The sequence below is a fragment of the Staurois parvus genome, unplaced genomic scaffold, assembly GCF_062004578.1.
Source record: "Staurois parvus isolate SC_StPar_1 unplaced genomic scaffold, SC_StPar_1.0 ptg000403l, whole genome shotgun sequence".
Classification (NCBI taxonomy): domain Eukaryota; kingdom Metazoa; phylum Chordata; class Amphibia; order Anura; family Ranidae; genus Staurois; species Staurois parvus.
Window position 1 is genome coordinate 330,467 of NW_028318199.1, and position 19,546 is coordinate 350,012.

General features: G+C 44.5%; 1 protein-coding gene across 1 annotated transcript in view; it reads right to left on the minus strand.

The window, feature by feature from the left end:
* Positions 1–19,546, minus strand: part of LOC149455100 (electrogenic sodium bicarbonate cotransporter 1-like) — a 619,577-nt gene that overhangs the window by 199,257 nt on the left and 400,774 nt on the right. Inside the window, exon 11 of the mRNA XM_089686634.1 lies at positions 5,307–5,440. Within this exon, the coding sequence (XP_089542760.1) occupies positions 5,307–5,440 (134 nt within the window). The remainder of the gene's footprint in view (positions 1–5,306; positions 5,441–19,546) is intronic.

Here is a 19,546-nt window from a genome sequence, read left to right on the forward strand (position 1 = left end):
CCATAAGCTGGTCTAAATTTATAGGGAGATGATCAAATGTGCATTTACTGTTTTTATACATGTGAGTGCAATATCTTGATTAAAAAAGGCGCTGAAAGATATTTTACAGTATGAGAAGTGTTGGTATGTTGTTTCTTTTGAGTACATGCTGCTGAGGACCGAAAGTGACTGGCCGGCGGTTCTGCTACCTAGAGGGATGGATGGCATTGATGCCTTACAAAACAGATTGAGCTGTTTATGACCGCTCTTTAATCAGGCGGTCACTGATGTTTTGACACTATTTTGGTGAAAGTTGGAGTTGATCTGGCACTTTTCTTGGAAGAAAAGGAATATTCTATCACACATTTGAATGCATTTTTTCTATTGTTTTTTTGGGACTTTTGGAGCCTATTTTATATTCTCTTTTTTATGTGTATACAGAGATAAATGTGTATTAGTTATTTGTAACACCTTTTAAATATTTATTTATTCACAGTGTTTTGCATTTTTGTTTTGAATTTAATGTTTTATTTTTTGTTTTTTTAAATAATTTAACCATTATTTAATAGCGCAACACGTTTTAATTATTATTCTCATTCGATTGTAGCCCTTATAAAGCTGAGCCAAAGCTTAGGTGGCAGATACCTAACATCACACTATCCCCTCCCACTTTTACAGAGTCTCTCTCTTTCTTTCTGTATGCTCTGCCTTCTCCCCTCTCTGTCTCTCTGATTGTGTGTGGGTGTCTCTCTCTCTAGCTCTCTTCTTGTCTTCTCTGTCCCTCTGACTATGTGTGTCTCTCTGTCTGTCTCTTTCTATGTGTGTGTGTGTCTCTCTCTGTCTCTCTCACTGTGTGTGTAAGTGTGTGTGTGTGTGTGTCTCTCTCTCTGTATTCTCTGCTGTCTCCCTTATTTGTCTCTCTCCGACTGTGTGTGTCTCTCTTTCTCTCCTTGTCTCTCTCTCTGTCTCTCTCCTTGCTTCTCTCTGACTGTGTGTTTCTATGTTTCTCACTGGCTCTTTCTCTTTGTCTCTCACTGTCTCTCTCTGCCTTATTGGCAGGACCAAATACATTATAGCATTACCAAAGCAGTTGAGTTTTTTATGGGGGGGGGGGCTCTATGGCAGCTTTGGGAGGGTGTGGGGGTGAGGGGTAATACAGAGGAGGATAGGGGGTGAGTCTTCTGGAGTCTCTGGAAATGAGTGTCCCTCATTGATATGTACTTGGGGTGCTGTAGCAGGAAGTGGTCCTCATCCTCCAGGACCCCCTAGTCACATTGGTGGCACAGTCTACTTTCCCTGGGCTTGTAGGTCTGTCTGTTCCATCTTAATTAATTTCCAGGCTGTGGGCACTCTGTACAGGGTCAGGGTCTGTCTGTCTTTGGATTCTTGTAGCACTTCCAGGTATGGAGGCAGTTTGTAGACTCTCTGCAGTGACTTGTAAACAGCTATTTTTTTGGAGTTTGTTATTTCACTTCTCCATTCTCCAACATATTTTTCTTTAGAATCATTCATTATGTTTTTAGTTCAGATTTTGTCAGACTGAATTGTTGGGAGTTTGGGATAGACAAGGTGCTGATGAGTTGTTGCAGGCCGCATGGCTTGGGCTGGTCCTTATTAGTCAGTAAGGCTTTATGGTGGTATGAATTAGGACTGTTTTGTAGTTGGTCTTCTATCTGCCATGGTATGCACAAATGATTTGTGCTCTTGTTCTTTATTAGATTTAATGTTCTGTGTATATTTGTTTTTCTAGGTTTACAACCACTTTAAAGCCCAATTCAACTCTAGTTAGAATGTGGCAGCAGTTTTTAACATTGTTCCTCAAGCTATAATTGCCAAGTATTAATGCTTACAGTACTTTTATTGCTCCTTAGCACCAGCCTCAAATCAGAAGAAGAGAGTAAAAGCTAAAGTGTTGACAAGGCAGGCTGACAGACACTGCTGCTCTCACACGTTGTGAAGCAATTCTGTTGTCCAATTTTCAGTTTATTAGCTATGTGACCAGTGCTTGGGGTTGAAAAAAGTGATGTAAGCATTACAGTTGAATCTATTTGGAACAATAGATCATCAATCAATCATGCTTTAATTATTTGCAACTTACTAAACATTTATGACACATTTATGACCTTTTAATAATTGTATAACTATATTTATTCTCTAATATCATGTATACATCAGAGGTGTGGAAATTTTTGAAAAACAACTTGTCCAGGGACTAAATCGGTAAAAAACTACCTGCCCGGCGCCTGGAACAACATGTCCCAGGCGTCGGGTGATAGGAATTCAACATCCCTGATACATTCAATTTTAAGTAGGTATTTCATTCAATAGTTATAGAAAGTGACTACAGGCCATTAAAATCAACACTTTTAAAAAGGATCTCCAGGAAAACATCCACTGGTTTATTCAGCTAGCTTCGTAATTCCTAATGCCCTGTTTCACTGCACAGTCAGGTTACAACTTTACCCACTTGAAGATTTACCCTCCTTCATGACCAAGCAATGTTTGCGATACTGCACTGTGTTATTTTATCTGCCAATTGAGCAGTTATACAACACTGTACCGAAATATAATTTATATACTTTTCCCCCCACAAATAAAGCTTTCTTTTGATGGTATTTGATCACCACTGTGTCTTTTATAAACAAAAACAGACCTTAACAGACTTTAAAAAAAAACAAAAAAACAATATTTTTTACTTTCCGCTATAAAACATACCCCATAAATCAATTTTCTTCATAAATTTATGCCAATATGTATTCTGCTACATATTTTTGGTAAAAATAAAAATCCCAATAAGCGTATATTGATTGGTTTGCACAAAAAAGTATAGCATCTACAAACTATGGTATACAGTGGATATAAAAAGTCTACACACCCCTGTTAAAATGTCAGGTTTCTGTGATGTAAAAAAATGAGACAAAGATAAATCATTTCAGAACTTTTTCCACCTTTAATGTGACCTATAAACGGTACAACTCAATTGAAAAACAAACTGAAATCCTTTAGGGGGGGAGAAGTAAACTTAAAAAACTTAAATAATGTGGTTGCACACCCTCTTATAACTGGGGATGTAGCTGTGCTCAGAATTAAGCAATCACATTCAAAATCATGTTAAATAGGAGTCAGTACACACCTGCCATTATTTAAAGTGCTTCTGATTAACCCCAAATAAAAGTTCAGCTGTTCTAGTAGGTCTTTCCTGACATTTTGTTAGTTGCATCCTACAGCAAAAGCCATCAGAGGGATCTCATTGTTTAAAAGGTATCACTAAGGAGAAGGGAAGGATACAAAATAATTTCCAAGGCATTAGATATACCATGGAATAAAGTGAAGACAGTCATCATCAAGTGGAGAAAATATGGCACAACAGTGACATTACCAAGAACTGGATCTCCCTCAAAAATTGATGAATAGATGAGAAGAAAACTGGTCTGGGATGCTGCCAAGAGGCCTACAGCAACGTAAAAGGAGCTGCAGTAATATCTGGCAAGCACTGGCTGTGTGGTATATCTGACAACAATTCTTCATATGTCTGGGCTATGGGGTAGAATGGCAAGACTGAAGCTTTTCTTATGAAGAAAAAAAAAAAAAAGATGAAGCCAAGGTTGAACTTTTTGGCCATAATTCCAAAAAATATGTTTGGCGCAAAAACAGCACTTCACATCACCAAAAGAACACCATACTCACAGTGAAGCATGGTGGTGACAGCATCATGCTTGGGGTGTTTTTCTTCAGATGGAACTGTGGCCTTAGTGAAGGTAGACGGAATTATGAACAGTTCCAAATACCAGTCAATATTAGCACAAAACCTTTAGGCTTCTGCTAGAAAGCTGAACATGAAGAGTAACTTCACCTTTCAGCATGACAACGACCCAAAGCATACATCCAAATCAACAAAGGAATGGCTTCACCAGAAGAAGATTAAAGTTTTGGAATGACCCAGCCAGTGCCCAGACCTGAATCCAATTGAAAATCTGTGGGGTGTGGTGTCACATTAAAGGTGGAAAAAGTTCTGAAATTGTTGGGGTGTAGGGGTGTGTAAACTTTTTATATCCACTGTATATACTGGAATTTTTATTTATTTATTTATTTATTTATGTAAATACTAATATTGGTGGCGATCAGCAATTTATAGCGGGGACTGTGATATTGTGGCAAACAATTGGACACTTACTGACACTTTTGACATTTTGTGGGAAATAGTGACACTAATACAGTGATCAGTGTACTAATGACACTGCCTATGAAGGGTTTAATCATCTAGGGTGATCAAAGGGTTAACTGTGTGCCTAGCTAGTGTTTTAGTGTAAACTGTGTGCTGCTTTTACTAAGGGAAGTGATGGATCCTATTTTTTGCTTTGCAGGGACATCACTTTCCCTCTGTCAGAACAGAGCTCTGCCTTGTTTATATAGACAGAGCTCTGTTTTGTGTCTCTGCCTGACAATCGGTGGGTGCCAGTGGACATCCATTGCCCAGCACCCGCAGATCGGTTTCTCCTGTAAGTAATAACAGCTGAAGCTGTGATTTTGCACAAGAGGGCTGCCTTGTAGCAGTATATTTGCTATAGGATGGCCCTTAAGTGGTTATTTCCTGGTTTGGATATGAAGCATCCCGTATCACTCCAGCTTGCAAATTGGACACTAAATTGGCATCATCACTTCTGGGCAAAAACATGCAGGAAAATTAGTAATAAAAAAAAAAGTCTATTCAAGTGAACCCTTTATACTATGCTTTATGAATTAAACACTAGATCTGCTTGGTGCTATGAAATTAATTAAAAGTCTTCTTTTATGCACCTTTACTTGGATTCTACAGCCTCCAAGTAAATCTGCCAAATTAGAATGATCATATTAAACTATTAAGAATGCCTGAAATATTGATATTATCTGATATCACCTTCTTACATTTTTGTGTGTTGGAAATGCAATTTCAAAATGTAAACCTAATAAAAAATCTAATAGACAGATCCTTTCCTCTCTTTAAATGCCTTTATGTTGGATTTATATCATGCATACCACTGTTATTAATGCCAACAAATGACATCGGCAGCATTGTGACAACTCTTCCTGCAGTCTAGAGGATTATAGAGGCATTCTACTGATGTGGCTGTCTGAGTGAAGATGGTAGTCAGCCAGAGTGAACATCGTCCTGCAACATTGGTCTACATGCACATTTCAGGAGATTATGAGAAACACAGTCTCCTCACAACAAATAGAATTGAACATATTTGAAGCTAGATTTCCTATTTAAAGTTAATACAGACTCCTAAACTATTGTATTTACACAATATGTTTTCTACATTTACTATTTTTGCAATAACACTTACTTGCTAAAATTATACAGAAGCCTCTCAAATACAAGGACTGGTCCAGTGCTACTTAGAATAGTTAGAGGCTGCCCAGCAAATAGACAAAATATGCCACCACAGACTGCTGTTCCAATAAAGTTTTCAAGAACTCCCTGAAAATAAAAAGCAATCAAAATAATGTTAATTATTTGTCATTGATATTCATAAGCTTTGTTTTATATTTAAATTGTTACTTTTCATTCTGGTTCACCTTTTTATTCTAATCATAGTTCTCTTGATGCAGAGCTAAGTACTCAGGTACCTTTTAAAAAAAAACAATGTAAAGGTAGGCTTGTAAGGATATTCCAGACCAGGGGCAGACTGACAACTCATGGGGTCCCCGGGCAGTAAGAGATAATGGGGCCCCCTGTGTCCCAGCCTACACTCAAGCACACCCACACAACACCCTACCTACATATTGCAGCTCAGCTGCATAGAAGGGGCATTTAAATATTTACTGCAGCAAAGACTGCATGAATTTTCCCAGCTTCTTTCCGTAGAAGCCACTGGGTACTTTTAGGTTTAAAGATGGCTGCCATGTGGGGGAAGTAAAAGAGAGAGGAGAGTGAGAGGGTGAAAAAGAGGAGGAGTGTGTGAGAGAGAGAGAGAGAGGAAGGGATGAGAGAGGAGGGGTGTGTTTTAAGCTGCGCTAAAAATTGGGCATGGCTTAAAAGGGGTGTGGTTAAATAGTGTCTGAGATTACTTATATAGTGCAGAATGAGGTAATGTTAAATAGGGAATGTACAGTGTGGTGTGTATGACAGTGGGTAGTATGTACAGGGAAAGGAGTGTGGAGTGTATGGCGGTGGGTAGTATATGTAGGATGGTGTCAGTAGGTGGTGTCAGTAGTTCTTCATTTTTATTTTATTTTTTTTTACAATTGTATTATTTTTTTTACAAATTAATGTTTTATTATTTTTATAATTTTTTTTTAAAATGCTTTTGGGTGGTCAGTGGATGGTGTCAGTAGAGAAATGTCATGGGTGTAAAAATGTTTTAATTTTTATTATCTAATTTTGTAATTATTTTTTACAATTTATTTCTGTATTATTTTTTTCACAATGATTTTGTGGGGGCAGTGGACAGTGTCAGTTGGGAGTGAACAGGGAGCACTAGTATATGTTGGGCTGTCATTAGATTGGGATGAATAAACAGAACCTGTACCCCGTTATATCAGAAGGAAGGGAATGGATGAAGGGAAGGAAGAAAGGAAGGAAGAAAAGGGAGGGAGGGAGGGAATGGATGGAGGAAGAAAAGGGAGGGAAGGAAGGAGGGGTGGAAGGAAAGAATAAAGGAAGGGGATGGAGGAAGGAAGGGAAAGAAGAAAAGGGAGGGAGGGAATGGAGGAAGGAAGGAAAGAAAATGGATGGAGGAAGGAATGAAGGAAAAGGAGGGAAGGGAGGAAGTTAGGGAGGGAGGGAATGGATGAAGGAAGAAAGGGGAGGGGAGGAAGGAAGGAAGGAAGGAAGGAAGGAAGGAAGGAAAGAAAGGGAGGGAATAGATGAAGGAAGGAAGGAAGGAAGGAAGGAAGGAAGGAGGTAATGGATGGAGGAAGGAAGGGGAGTGAAGGAAGGAGGGGTGGGAGGAATGAAGGGAAGGAAGAAAAGGGAGGGAGGGAGGGAATGGATGGAGGAAGGAAGGAATGAAGGAAGGAAGAAAAGAAAATGGATGCAGTAATGAAGGTAAAGGAGGGAAGGAAGGAATGGAGGAAGGAATGAAGGAAAGGGAGGGAAGGAGGGGAGGGAGGAAGGAAGGAATGAAGGGAGGAAGGGAGAAAGGAAGGAAGGATTGAAGGAAGGGGAGGGAGGGGGGAAGGAAGGAAGGAATGATTGAATGATGAGGAGGTAGGGAATGAAAAAATGAAGGGTGGGGATAGAGGAAGGAATGAAGGTACGGAATTAAAGGGAGGGAGGGAATGGAGGAAGGAAGGAAGAAAATGGATGGAGGAAGAAATGAAGGAAGGGGAGGGAAGGAAGGAGGGGAGGGAGGAAGGAAGGAAGAAAAAAGAGGGAGGAAATGGATGGAGGAAGGAAGGAAATTGATAAAGGAAGGAAGAAAGGAAGAAAAAGGAGGGAGGGAGGGAATGGATGAAGGAAGGAAGGAAAAAAAGAAGGGAGGGAAGGAAGTAAGAAAAGGGAGGGAGGGAATGGATGGAGGAAGGAAGGAATGAAGGAGGGGGAGGGAAGGAAGAAGGAAGGAAGGGAGGAAGGAAATTAAAGGAGGGGAGGGAGGACAGAATGAAGGGAGGGGATGGAGGAAGGAAGAAAAGGGAGGGAGGGAATGGATGGAGGAAGGAAGGAATGGATGGAGGAAGGGAGGAAGAAAGGGGAGGGAAGGAAGGAATGAAGGAAGGAAGGAGGGGAGGGAGGAAGGAAGAAAAGAAAGGGAATAATAGAGAAAGGAAGGAAGGGAAGAAAGAAAAGGGAGGGAGGGAATGGATGGAGGAAGGAAGGAAATTAATGGAGGAAAGAATGAAGGAAAGGGAGGGAAGGAAGGAGGGGAGTAAGGAAGGAAATGAAAGGAGGGGAGGGAGGCAGGAAGGATATGACAGGAGGGGAGGGAGGAAAGAATGAAGGGAGGGGATGGATGAAGGAAGGAAGGAATGAAGGGAGGGAGGAATGGAGAAAGGAAGGAAGGATTGAAGGAAGGGGAAAGAAGGGGGAAAGAAGGAAGGAATGATTGAAGGACAAGGAGAAAGGGAAGGAAGAAATGAAGGGAGGTGATGGAAGGAAGGAAGGAAGGAAGGAAGGAAGGAAGGAAGAAAATGGATGGCGGATGGAATTCAGGAAGGGGAGCGAGGGAAGGAAGGAGGGGAGGGAGGAAGGAAGGAAGAAAAAGGAGGGATGAAATAGATGAAGGAAGGAAGGAAAGAAGGGGAGAGAGGGAGACCAAAAGGAAGGAAGGGATAGAGGAGGGAGGGAAGGAAGGAAAGAAAGAATGAAGGGAGGGGATGGAAGCAGGAAGAAAAGGGAGGGAGGGAATGGAGGAAGGAAGGAAGGAAGGAAGGAAGGAAGGAAGGAAGGAAGGAAGGAAGGAAGGGAGGGAGGGAGGGAAGGAAGAAAATGGAGGGAAGGATTAGAAGGAAGAAGGAAGGAATGAAGGAAGGGAGGAATGAAGGAAATGAAAGGAGGGGAGGGAAGGGAAGAAAGAATGAAAGGAGGGGATGGAGGAAAGGAAGGGGAGAGAGAGAGAGGGAGGGAGAGAGAGGGGGAGAAGGAGAGAGAGAGAGAGGAAGAGGGAGAGAGAATGAATCATAGAGCTGCCGGCTGATCTGGACAGGGGAGTCAGAGCAGATCCTCTCTCCTCTGCTCTGCCGTGGAGGATGGTGGGGAGGGGCTGGACACTGTCAGAGAAGACGAAGCATCAGAGACCTGCAAAGGGGGTAAAGAGCACAGAGGGGGGCCCATGAGGGAAATCCGATACAGTCAGGGACGATCGGTGCAGTGGAGGGACAGTGACAGCACCGATCTCCCTGCATGGATTTCAAGGAGGCAGCTGGAAGTCTTTCAGCTGCTTCATTGAAATCCATGCCGATCACCTCCAACTTTGTTCTGATACATATCATCCATGGGGGGGGGGGGTGGTGCAGGGTGTGTGCGGTGAACACCCCGCACCCATGGATGATATGCCTCTCACCTTCCCACTGCCCACTGGCTCCATCACCAGCACAGTGTCCGGACCCATCACCCGACTCACTCTGCCACCATGTGAAGTGACAGGTGAGCTACTTCTGGGTCGGGATCTGAGACTGCCTCCTTCTCTATTCCCCACATTGATCCTCTCACGGGCCCCCTACTGACCCCGGGCCCTCGGGCAATGCCCGAATGGTCAGTCCGCCCCTGTTCCAGACTGCTTGACTTTTAACTAAAGTTGAGGGAAGAAGAAATCTTACTAAGGCGGTAACTTTTTTTTTTTTTTCATAAAGTTTATCAATAAACAATTGAGTACTGTCCGTGATACTTTTTTTATTTGCACTAACATACAATTTTGAAGACAAGCTTTCGGGGTATGTCCCCTTCTTCAAAGTCCAAGCAGTACTATTCTTTGAAGAAGGGGATATACCCCGAAAGCTTGTCCTCAAAATTGTATGTTAGTGCAAATAAAAAAGTATCACGGACAGTACTCAATTGTTTCTGTCGCAAATGCACTAATACAGCTACAATCACCTCAAGCTTAATAAACTCAGAGCATACAATAAGTACAGGTAATACAAGGTATCAGTCGGACATACAATAGGAGGTAATACACATACAGTAAACAAAAAGATACATAGCAATACATAGACAAAGAATCAGACGTGAGTCATCCCAGGGAAAAGAAAACAGGGGAAAAATGAGAACATGCGAGCAGGAACATTAAAGGCAGATCTGGTCTCAAGCCCTTATTCAGCATATTGGAATCACAGCACTGGCAGGGTCGATGATATATAACCTCAGTTACCAAGCAGCAGCAAAGAGCAGGGTCAGTGAGTCAAAGGTATGCACTGGAAATGTATACAGTAGGTGTGTGTGGGGGGGGGGGTGCAAGGGCTTGTAGGATATGGCCTTGTACTTTTGATGAAACTGAGGTAACCCACTACAGGTTGCCAGCACGTGGGTAAAGGGTTCGGGAAAGGAGATATGTAAAAGTAAAACATATGCACAGCTGGATTGCAGATAGGGAGTAGGGCTCTTATGAGTAGAGAAGTGTACCAAAATAGAAAGGGGAGAATGAAAGCTAAACTCTGAGTAAGAAAGCAGGGAAATTGGGATTAAGAATTTAAGAATAAGCATGAAAAAGAAGGGAAGAGAGGAGAAGAAGAAAAAGAGAAAAAAAAAAGGGGGGGGGGAGATGGGGGGGTTGGGGAAGGGTCGGACGGGGAGGAGGTGTGGAGGAGTAGGAGGGTAGGTAAGTCACCTTTACTGAAGACCCCCAGGACATGAGAGATACACGCAACCCTGGCAGAGAAGCGAGCTGGGGGCAGTTGCAGGCATATCAGGGTGCAAAGCGTAGCTTGCTCCAAGCAGCACAGGACATCGAGACAAACGACCTCAATCACAACCTTGAAAAAAAAGAGAGGCGATATATCGCCAGAAACACTACGGGGTATCAGAGATATTCAGAATCAATCAGCAAGGCCCATGAAAGAACGATATTCAGGGGTCGTTCGGAAGTGAATCCAACAGGACCACATATGAGAAAATTTGGTAGGGTTATCCAGAGAAAAAGCAATCAGCTCTTCCATTTCAGCAATTCTGTTCAACCAATCTCGCACTTTCGGGGGTGAACAGACCCCCAGAGAACCAGTAAGCAGAGTTTAGCCGCATTAGGCATATGCATAGCCAGAGATTTGAAATATAGACGTTTGGGAAGCGGAGTGTGGTGAAGGAGGAGTTGGGCCGGAGAGAACTCAATATCAAGAGTAGACACCGAAGAAGTAATCCAATGTACCTCCTGCCAAAAGGGCTGAACCATAGGGCAGTCCCACCAGATATGAAGAAGAGATCCAACAGGAGCCCCACATCTCCAACAAGTACTGGGTCTGGATGGATTAAAATGATGGATTCTAGAAGGTGTATTGTACCAACGTGTTGCCAACTTGTATCCGTTTTCTTGTGCCGAAACATTCAAGGAGCACTTATGAGATAAGGTAAAGATTTGGTCCCAATCAGAGGAAGAAAAGTCAACGTTTAAGTCTCTTTTCCAAGCTTTGTAGGCGGGAAGTGAGTCAGAGGTTCTGTCACCAAGAAGAAGCAGATAGGTAAATGATACTAAATGCCTCCGTGGTTCAGTCTTTGAACAGAGTGACTCAAAGGAGGTGAGAGGGCGGACCCATTTATGGCGATATGCAGGAGAGAGAAGAAAATGTCTGCTTTGAAGATAGGCCCAAAGGGAAAGGTGAGATCACCCATAGTACTTGCCAGGGAAGAACAAGTCTTCAGCTGACCTTTGTGAAAAAAATGGTTCGCCAAAACTTGACTGTGTGGCCAATGTGCTGATGGAAAGGACTTATGCATACCGGGAGGGAAGTCCGGATTGAGGCGAAGAGAAGTTAGTGGATTGGTGGCATTTTAAGTTTTAAAGGGAAGGACCGATTATTGGATGTAGGAGGAGGTCTTGAGGAATGTGTTTGGTCAGAAGCCACGGGATCGATGCCAAGGGGGAAGTGGAACAAGAGTGTTCCAGCTGGACCCACGCTTTGGTGGTAAAGTGAATATTCCAATCGATTATCCTAGTAAGATGGCAGGCCCGATGGTAAAGTTGCAGGTCAGGTAGACCAATCCCCCTTTTGGATTTGGGGAGCACAAGTTGTGAGAAGTTATGATTCCAGAGAAAAAGAGAGCACATTCTTCTGCATGAAACAAAAAAGGCGGGTGGTAAATGGATAGGTAAGGTTTGAAATAGATAGAGGAGGCGCGGGAGGATATTCATTTTTAGTATAGCAGCCCTACCAAACCAGGAGAAGCATGGGCGATGCCACCTAGTTAGGTCTGCTCGGATGGCACCAAGGGTTGGAAGAAAGTTTTTGACATAAAGATCAGAGAGGTTACTCGTAAGCTGTATTCCCAGATAGGTAAGGGAGTCCCTTTCCCATTGAAACGGGAACTGTGACTGACAAAAGGAAACCAAGTCTGGAGGAAGAGTAATGTTTAAGGCATAGGATTTGGAATTATTAATTTTGAGGTTCGAGATATATTGAAAAAAGAAAAATCCTTAAGTAGGTTGGGCAAGGTGATCCGGGGCTCCATCAAAAACAAAAGAATGTCGTCTGCGTAGGCAGCAAGTTTGTATACCTTGTTCGCCACGGAAATACCCCTGATATCTGGGTTTAAGCGGAGTTTGCGTAACAATGGTTCTAGTAATATCACAAGAAGAAGCGGGGATAGGGGGCAACCTTGGCGCGTACCATTCCCAAGAGGGAATGGATGAGATAGGTGCCCATTCACACCGACCTGAGCCGTTGGACCAGAATACAGTGCCATAATGAAATTGAGCATGGTGTCCCCTAAACCAATTGCCTGTAGGGATGCCTTTAAGTATTCCCAGGACACCCTATCAAAAGCCTTCTCGGCATCTAGGGAAGGAATAAATCCTGGACTGCGAGAATCGTGAAGTCGGTGGAGAAGGTTAAGAGCTTTGATGGTGTTATCCCTTGCTTTCCTTCCCGGGATGAAGCCCACTTGGTCAAGGTCAATCAGGGATCTTTGCGTAGATTTTGATGTCTACGTTCAAAAGAGAAATGGGTCTATAATTGGTAACCAAAGTGACATCTTTACCTTCTTTGGGGATGACAGTGATATGAGCTTCCAGGAGGCGATGATGTTGCGTGGAGGGTGAAGAGAAAGTGTTGAAGGCGGAGAGGAAGGTTCCACTCAAAATATCTAGAAAATCCTTGTAATATGCCACAGAAAGACCATCAGTGCCCGGGCGTTTACCAGGTTTAATTTGCTGGACAGCTCGGGAGAGTTCCTCTGCCATGATATGATGTTCCAAATCCTGAACAGTATCATCAGGTACAGTGGAAGGACTATAGAGGCGAAGAAAGTCAGAGATTAAGGTGTCTCTAGGCTTATTGGCCTCAGAAGGGCGATGTTCTGGAGGGAGATTTTATTATGTTTTGTAGTATTGCTCAAAGTGAGATGCTATATCCACATTTGAGGTGGCCAAAGAGCCATCCGAGCCCCTAATCTTGTGAACCGTTAAACTCAACTTTTTTGTCTGGAGGGATCTGGCTAAGAATCTCCCACTTTTGTTAGCAAACTCATAAAAAAGTTTTTGTGACAAAATGAATCTGCGCTTAGCTGCCTTGCCTAGTTCATTTAAGAGCTGTGTGCGGGTGTCCGTAAGATCAGATAAAGTCGAGGCGGCCTGATTATGTTTTCCAGGAATTTAATGCGATCTAAGAGTTGTTGTAAGCGAGTCTGTCTCTCTTTTTTACGTTTTGTGGCCATAGCTGTTAGGACTCCTCGAATGACGCATTTATGTGAATCCCATTGAGTTAATGAAGAGGTATCTGGAGTTTGATTGTTCGAAAAGTAGTCCGTTAATTGGGAGTGAACCTCTGCTTCATTGGCCAAGTCAGAAAGAAGAGAGGCATCCAAGTGCGTTTCCTGAAGAAAGACAATATCCGCTCTCTGTTTAAAAAGGTGCGAAAGCAGGAAAGAGCGCTTTTCAGGGGTATTCAGACCCTTCACATTAATAGACAGAACTTTCAGCGAAAGATGTCCTGACAGGGAGTTGAGAGAAGCATGTCTGGGAGAGTAAAGGGAACCTAAATGGATGGGAAAGGGGTTATGGGGAAGAGAGAGAAGAAAAAAAAGGGGAGGGTGGGGGGAGAAGAAGGGGGGGAGAGGGGAAGGAAAAGAAAAGAAATGAAATGGAAGAGGGAAATGAGGGGAGGAAAGAGAGAGAGAGAGAACCGGCAGTGGGGGTAGACCAGCTGACCCATCAAAATACGGGAAGGAGGAAAGAAGAACAAGAAAGAAGAAGGGGTAGGAGGGAAATAGCAGAAAGAAGAACAAGGAATGAAAGGAGATAAGAGGCAGAGGACAAGGGAGTAAAGACGACCGGAAAGAGTTCAGCGAGAGCTATCAAAGCTCGCTGTGTGGGAAACGCGGTGGACTTAGATCCAAAATGAAAGAGTCCGCCAGGCCATGGACCTTAAAAAATGCAAGAATCGGGGAGGGAGGGTGAGCACAATTCGTTTGAATGAAGATATAGATAGGGGCACAACCGCCATCCTCCAACATAATGGGTGAGGTAAGACGCAGCAACAAGCTTAGGGATATCAGAAGGAAAATTTAATAAATGTCACGAGGGCAAGGAGACCGAATATATTTCATTAGGGCGTATAGTGGTGGAAGCATTGTATGTAGGGAAATGAGAAAATGCACATCTAAGTGGAAAGCAGTCTTAGCATGATCCTAAAGTTATGGGCAGAGTTGTGGTATTGTAGGTGTGCCGTGGTAGGGCCAGTGTGCGAGTCCATGCTGAAAATAAAACATCAGTGAAAGCCAGATGGAAAACCTGCATATCGTTAAGATGAAAAGCAAATCATATCATAATCTGTTTAGGGCAAAAACATTGCAACATCACAGAAACAGCACTGCAACCATTCAAAGAAAAGCAACCATCAAAGGAAACAATTGGGAAAAATGAGACATAGTGCACCATTTCTTTTTGGAACCCTAAGGTATCTCTCATCTGTCCTAACTCTTCTCTTCCTGGCTCACTCTCAAAAACTCAGAACATCCATCTCCCACCCCGCTCCCGCAGGACTCCACAACATTCTAAAAATCAAGTAGCACCTCGTGTCTAAAAAGAGAAAATAGCGGTAGCTAGGCAAGGGGAGAGGGGAGAGGATGGGACTGGGGGGGAGCTCAGCAGAAACTCTGAATGATGGTTTCAAAACCTGTAAGCAGTAAATGTAGTTTAGATGGGTGTTATGACATGAGGTGAAGGAGGGGTCCAGACCACGCAGGGAACAACACCTGGAGAGTGAAACGAGGTGATACTTGATTTCAGACAGATATGTAACATAATAATAGTATGGAAATGACAGCCCGGGTCCCGGATCCCTTCCTCCCCCCAACCCAGTCTCCCACCGCCATCCCACACTACCCCTGGAAAAGTTATAAAGGCGAGCTGGAGTATGAAGCCTCTCACAGTAAACTCTAATGAAGAACAGTAGGGATCATGGTCAGGGAAATACAGACAATATGTAATGGAGGGCATGGAATTCACTTCTGACCACTGCAAGATCATCAAAAGACCCCTGGGAGGCCATACAACCAAGCAGGGGCCGGGCATAGAGGGTCTGGAGATCCATACTCTCCAGAGACTCTATGCAGCGAACAAATCAGCATATACATTACAAACAGGGCTAGAGAAAAACTGTAGGACAATCCCCCAGGCATCCATCAGAGGTAGTGAAAATGCAGCAATAAAAAGGCCGGTGACATGGAGGGTGCCTGTGGAGGTACATCAGGACTGGCGGTCCATTGGAGAAGCTGAGATGGAGAGGGAAAAGGTCTTCTGATCGATGAGGCGAATTTGGCAACATCTGCAGGGGCATCAAAAGACCTGGACCAGGGCGGATGGGTTAGAGAGCAGAAAATGAAAGGGTGAAGGTGTACAGTTAAGGGGCCAAATAGGTCCCGAGGTGCTACCGACATGGTCCTAGAGATGGATGGGAGGGATCCGGTAAGATCATAATCTGGATAAGTATCGCTGATGAGAGAAAGTCTGGGAAAAGATCGAAGAAAGGCCTTTAGGCATCATGGCGGGGTCTGCTATGTGCAGGAGAGGCCGTCGGGCTGTTGTTGTCCTCCTGAGCTGACAGCGTGTGATGTCATCACCACCAGGACCACGAGGAGGTCCAGCGGCCATCTTACTTTAGGGTTTGTGCAATACTCTGATCTTTTTCATTAAAAGCCTTTGCAGGTTACCAGCTTAGACTTACACAGGAGGTCTGCTGCTAGAATTACCGTATTTTCAGGCGTATAAGACGACTGGGCGTATAAGACGACCCCCTACTTTTCCTGTTTAAAATGTAGTGTTTGGGCTATACTCGCCGTATAAGACTACCCCTCTTCCACACCAGTGGGAAGAATCGTTCCCCATCATTGGTGTCAGTGGGAGGAATAGTGCCCCATCATTGGTATTAGTGGGAGGAATAGTGCCCCATCATTGGTGTCAGTGGGAGGAATAGTGCCCCATCATTGGTGTCAGTGGGAGGAATAGTGCCCCATCATTGGTGTCAGTGGGAGGAATAGTGCCCCATCATTGGTATCAGTGGCAGGAATAGTGCCCCATCATTGGTGTCAGTGGGAGGAATAGTGCCCCATCATTGGTGTCAGTGGGAAGAATAGTGCCCCATCATTGGTATCAGTGGCAGGAATAGTGCCCCATCATTACTATCAGTGGCAGGAATAGTGCCCCATCATTGGTGTCAGTGGGAGGAATAGCACCCCATCATTAGTATCAGTGGGAGGAATAGTGCCCCATCATTGGTGTCAGTGGGAGGAATAGCACCCCATCATTAGTATCAGTGGCAGGAATAGTGCCCCATCATTGGTATCAGTGGGAGGAATAGTGCCCCATCATTGGTATCAGTGGGAGGAATAGTGCCCCATCATTGGTATCAGTGGGAGGAATAGTGCCCCATCATTGGTATCAGTGGGAGGAATAGTGTCCCATCATTGGTGTCAGTGGGAGGAATAGTGCCCCATCATTGGTATCAGTGGGAGGAATAGTGCCCCATCATTGGTGTCAGTGGGAGGAATAGTGCCCCATCATTAGTATCATTGGGGGTAATAGCACCCCATCATTGGTGTCAGTGGAATAGTGCCCCATCTTTGGTGTCAGTGGGAGGAATAGTATCCCATCATTGGTGTCAGTGGGGGGGGGGGGGAATAGTACCCCATCGTTGGTGTCAGTGGGGAGGGAGGAATAGTATCCCATCATTGGTGTCAGTGGGGGGTGGAATAATGCCCCATCATTGGTGTCAGTGGGGGGAGGAATAGTGCCCCATCGTTGGTGTCAGTGGGGGGGAGGAAAAGTGCCCCATCGGTGTCAGTGGGAGGAATAATGCCCCATCATTGGTATCAGTGACACCAACGATGGGGCACTATTCCTCCCACTGACACTTGCTGACCCCTGTTCCAGTACGGTGCTGCTGCAGCCAGCATATGTGGTTGCAGCAGCACCTAAGCACGGCACACTTACCTGCATCTCTACTCGATTTTCGCGGGGCCGCTCAGCTCCGCCTCCTCGCCGGTGATTGGCCGCCTGTGTGCCTTTCCTGAGCTACAGTTCTGGCGGCCAATCACCGGTGAGGAGGCGGAGCCGAGCAGCCGTGCGAACATCCAGTGGACGAACCGAAGGAAGGAGCAGCCGCGCTTCCTGGACCGGATCGTCGTGGGACCGGAGCCAGGTAAGAGACAGCAGCCCCTGCCCACCCCTGTACTTAGTGTCCCTTCTGTTGGAAGGGGGGGGGCGGCGGCGGCCCCCCTAAAAAGTGTCAGCATGCCGTTACCGGCGTATAAGACGACCCCCGACTTTTGAGAAGATTTTCAAGGGGTAAAAAGTCGTCTTATACGCCGGAAAATACGGTAACTATGCATTGCATTATATTTTTACACAATAAGTGTAACAGCACAATTCTGACCCAACTTGCTAGATGCTTGTTCAGGGTATTGATGCCAGAAACAATTCGGCCAGTAGCATTTCCAGAGGTAGGAGGGTTTTTATTTATTTCTTCGATGCCCGATCTTCATACAGTGATGTCCGTTTTTCATGAAAATCAGGAGATTGTCTTACCAACCTTCAAAGAGGCTGAGAGTGATAGTATTCACTCACTATATGTAGGGGGGACACTGAAGATTTGCTTGAAATCCACGGCCTCATGGCCCAGAACAAAACGGGGTTGTAAAAAGAGTGAAGCATTCTTTATGTGGGAGTGGAAGAGCCATGCAAAGTTGCCAACAGTCCCGAAATGTACAGGACGCTCACAAATTTTCTGCCAGCCGTCACGGACAGTCCTTGTCCTGGGCTGAGTCCCAAAAATTAGGATTCGTCACCGACAGCTGAGAAGATAGCTGGCTCTAGCAGCCGCTGACAACAGAAAACATTACTTCCAGGGTGCGGGGCATATCATTCTGTTCACAGTGAGTGATGATACATCATCCCCCGCCTCCCCCTACCTCCTCCAGCTCGGGACTGCCAATGATTCAATGCCAGGAAGTCATATGATGCCCACCTTTTTTGTGATTGGTTGGTACTCTGAGGGAGTGTGGCCAGCCGAGGGGTGATCGTGCCAGCCCACCTTTAGCCTCTTCAGTTGCAGGGGCATATGTGAGGCAGCTGTAGCAGTACATAACGGTAAGCAGTAATTATGTGCAGTAACCTCTAGAAACCAATGAGTGGGCAGTAATGATGTGCTGTAACTTCCAGCAACCAATCGGCAAGTGTGGACCATTCATTTGGGTTTACATTATTAAAGTTTTTGAGATAAGTATATGTGTGTCTATTTGTTTTTTGGAATGTTGGGGTGGAGAGAAAACTTGCATGGGGGGAGCCCAAGAAAATCTCTGACTCCATTTAACCACACCCCCTTTAAGCCAAGCCAAATATTTAGCATAATTTAAACCACACACATTTTTCAGTGCCATCTTTTCCTTCCCTTTTAGACCACATCAAACTAATGCCCCGCCCCTAAATAACATACTACTCCACCTACAATGGCTTTCTGGACATAAAGAAAAAAAGTGTTCCTAAAATTTTTTTTTCAAATGTTGGCAACTCTGACCATGATGTTTGATGCAGGGTGGCAATCGCAGGGTGGCAATTATGAACACATGCTATCTCCAGAATCAGAGCCGGATTCATGGGATGAGATGCAAAGACTTCCATCCCATGAGAAACAAAAGTGGATTAGAACCAAGATCTGAAATGGGTCTAATATAAATAGTAGTTGTTGAGTGGGGGTGTTGGAATGCATTGTTCATGTATTTTCTGTACAATAACAGCATATAGTAGATGGCAGTGTTTATAATTTTGTCGCAGCATCTATGACTATACTGTATGTCTTCTTCCTGAATAAAAGCTCCTGTTTGCAGAGTAAAAGTAGATAAACACATGTGGACTGTGTACTGCCAGTTCTGTAGGGCTATACACAGTATCTCTAACACTCGGCAATTAGGATCACTCACATGGGTAAAAGATAGCCCTATGTCATTATTATTACAGTGGGTTGGAAGGACAGGTTTGAGTCTAGAGTGACACCTAGGACTTTGGCTTGCGGGGTGGGACTGATGGTGGCATTGTTGGTCATGATGGAAAGGGTGGGGAGGGGGGCGCGGGCTGGGGGGAAGATTAGGAGCTCGGTTTTGGAAAGGTTCAGTTTGAGGAAATGGAGCGACATACAGTTTGATATGTTGTTCAGCAGGTGGGTGATACAGGCGGAGACTGAAGGGGTGATTTGAGGGGTGGAGAGGTAAATTTGCATGTCATCGGCGTAGAGATGATAGTTGAAGCCGTGGGAGTGTATCAGTTTGCCTAGAGAGGAGGTGTAGACGGAGAAGAGAAGGGGTCTGAGGACAGAGCCTTGGGGGACCCCAACAGAGAGGGGGAAAGAGGGGAAGGTGGTAGCATTATAGGTAACGCTGAAGGAGCGTTGGGATAGGTAGGAGGAGAGCCAGGAGAGAGCGGAGTCTCTGATGCCGAGGGAGTGTAGTTTA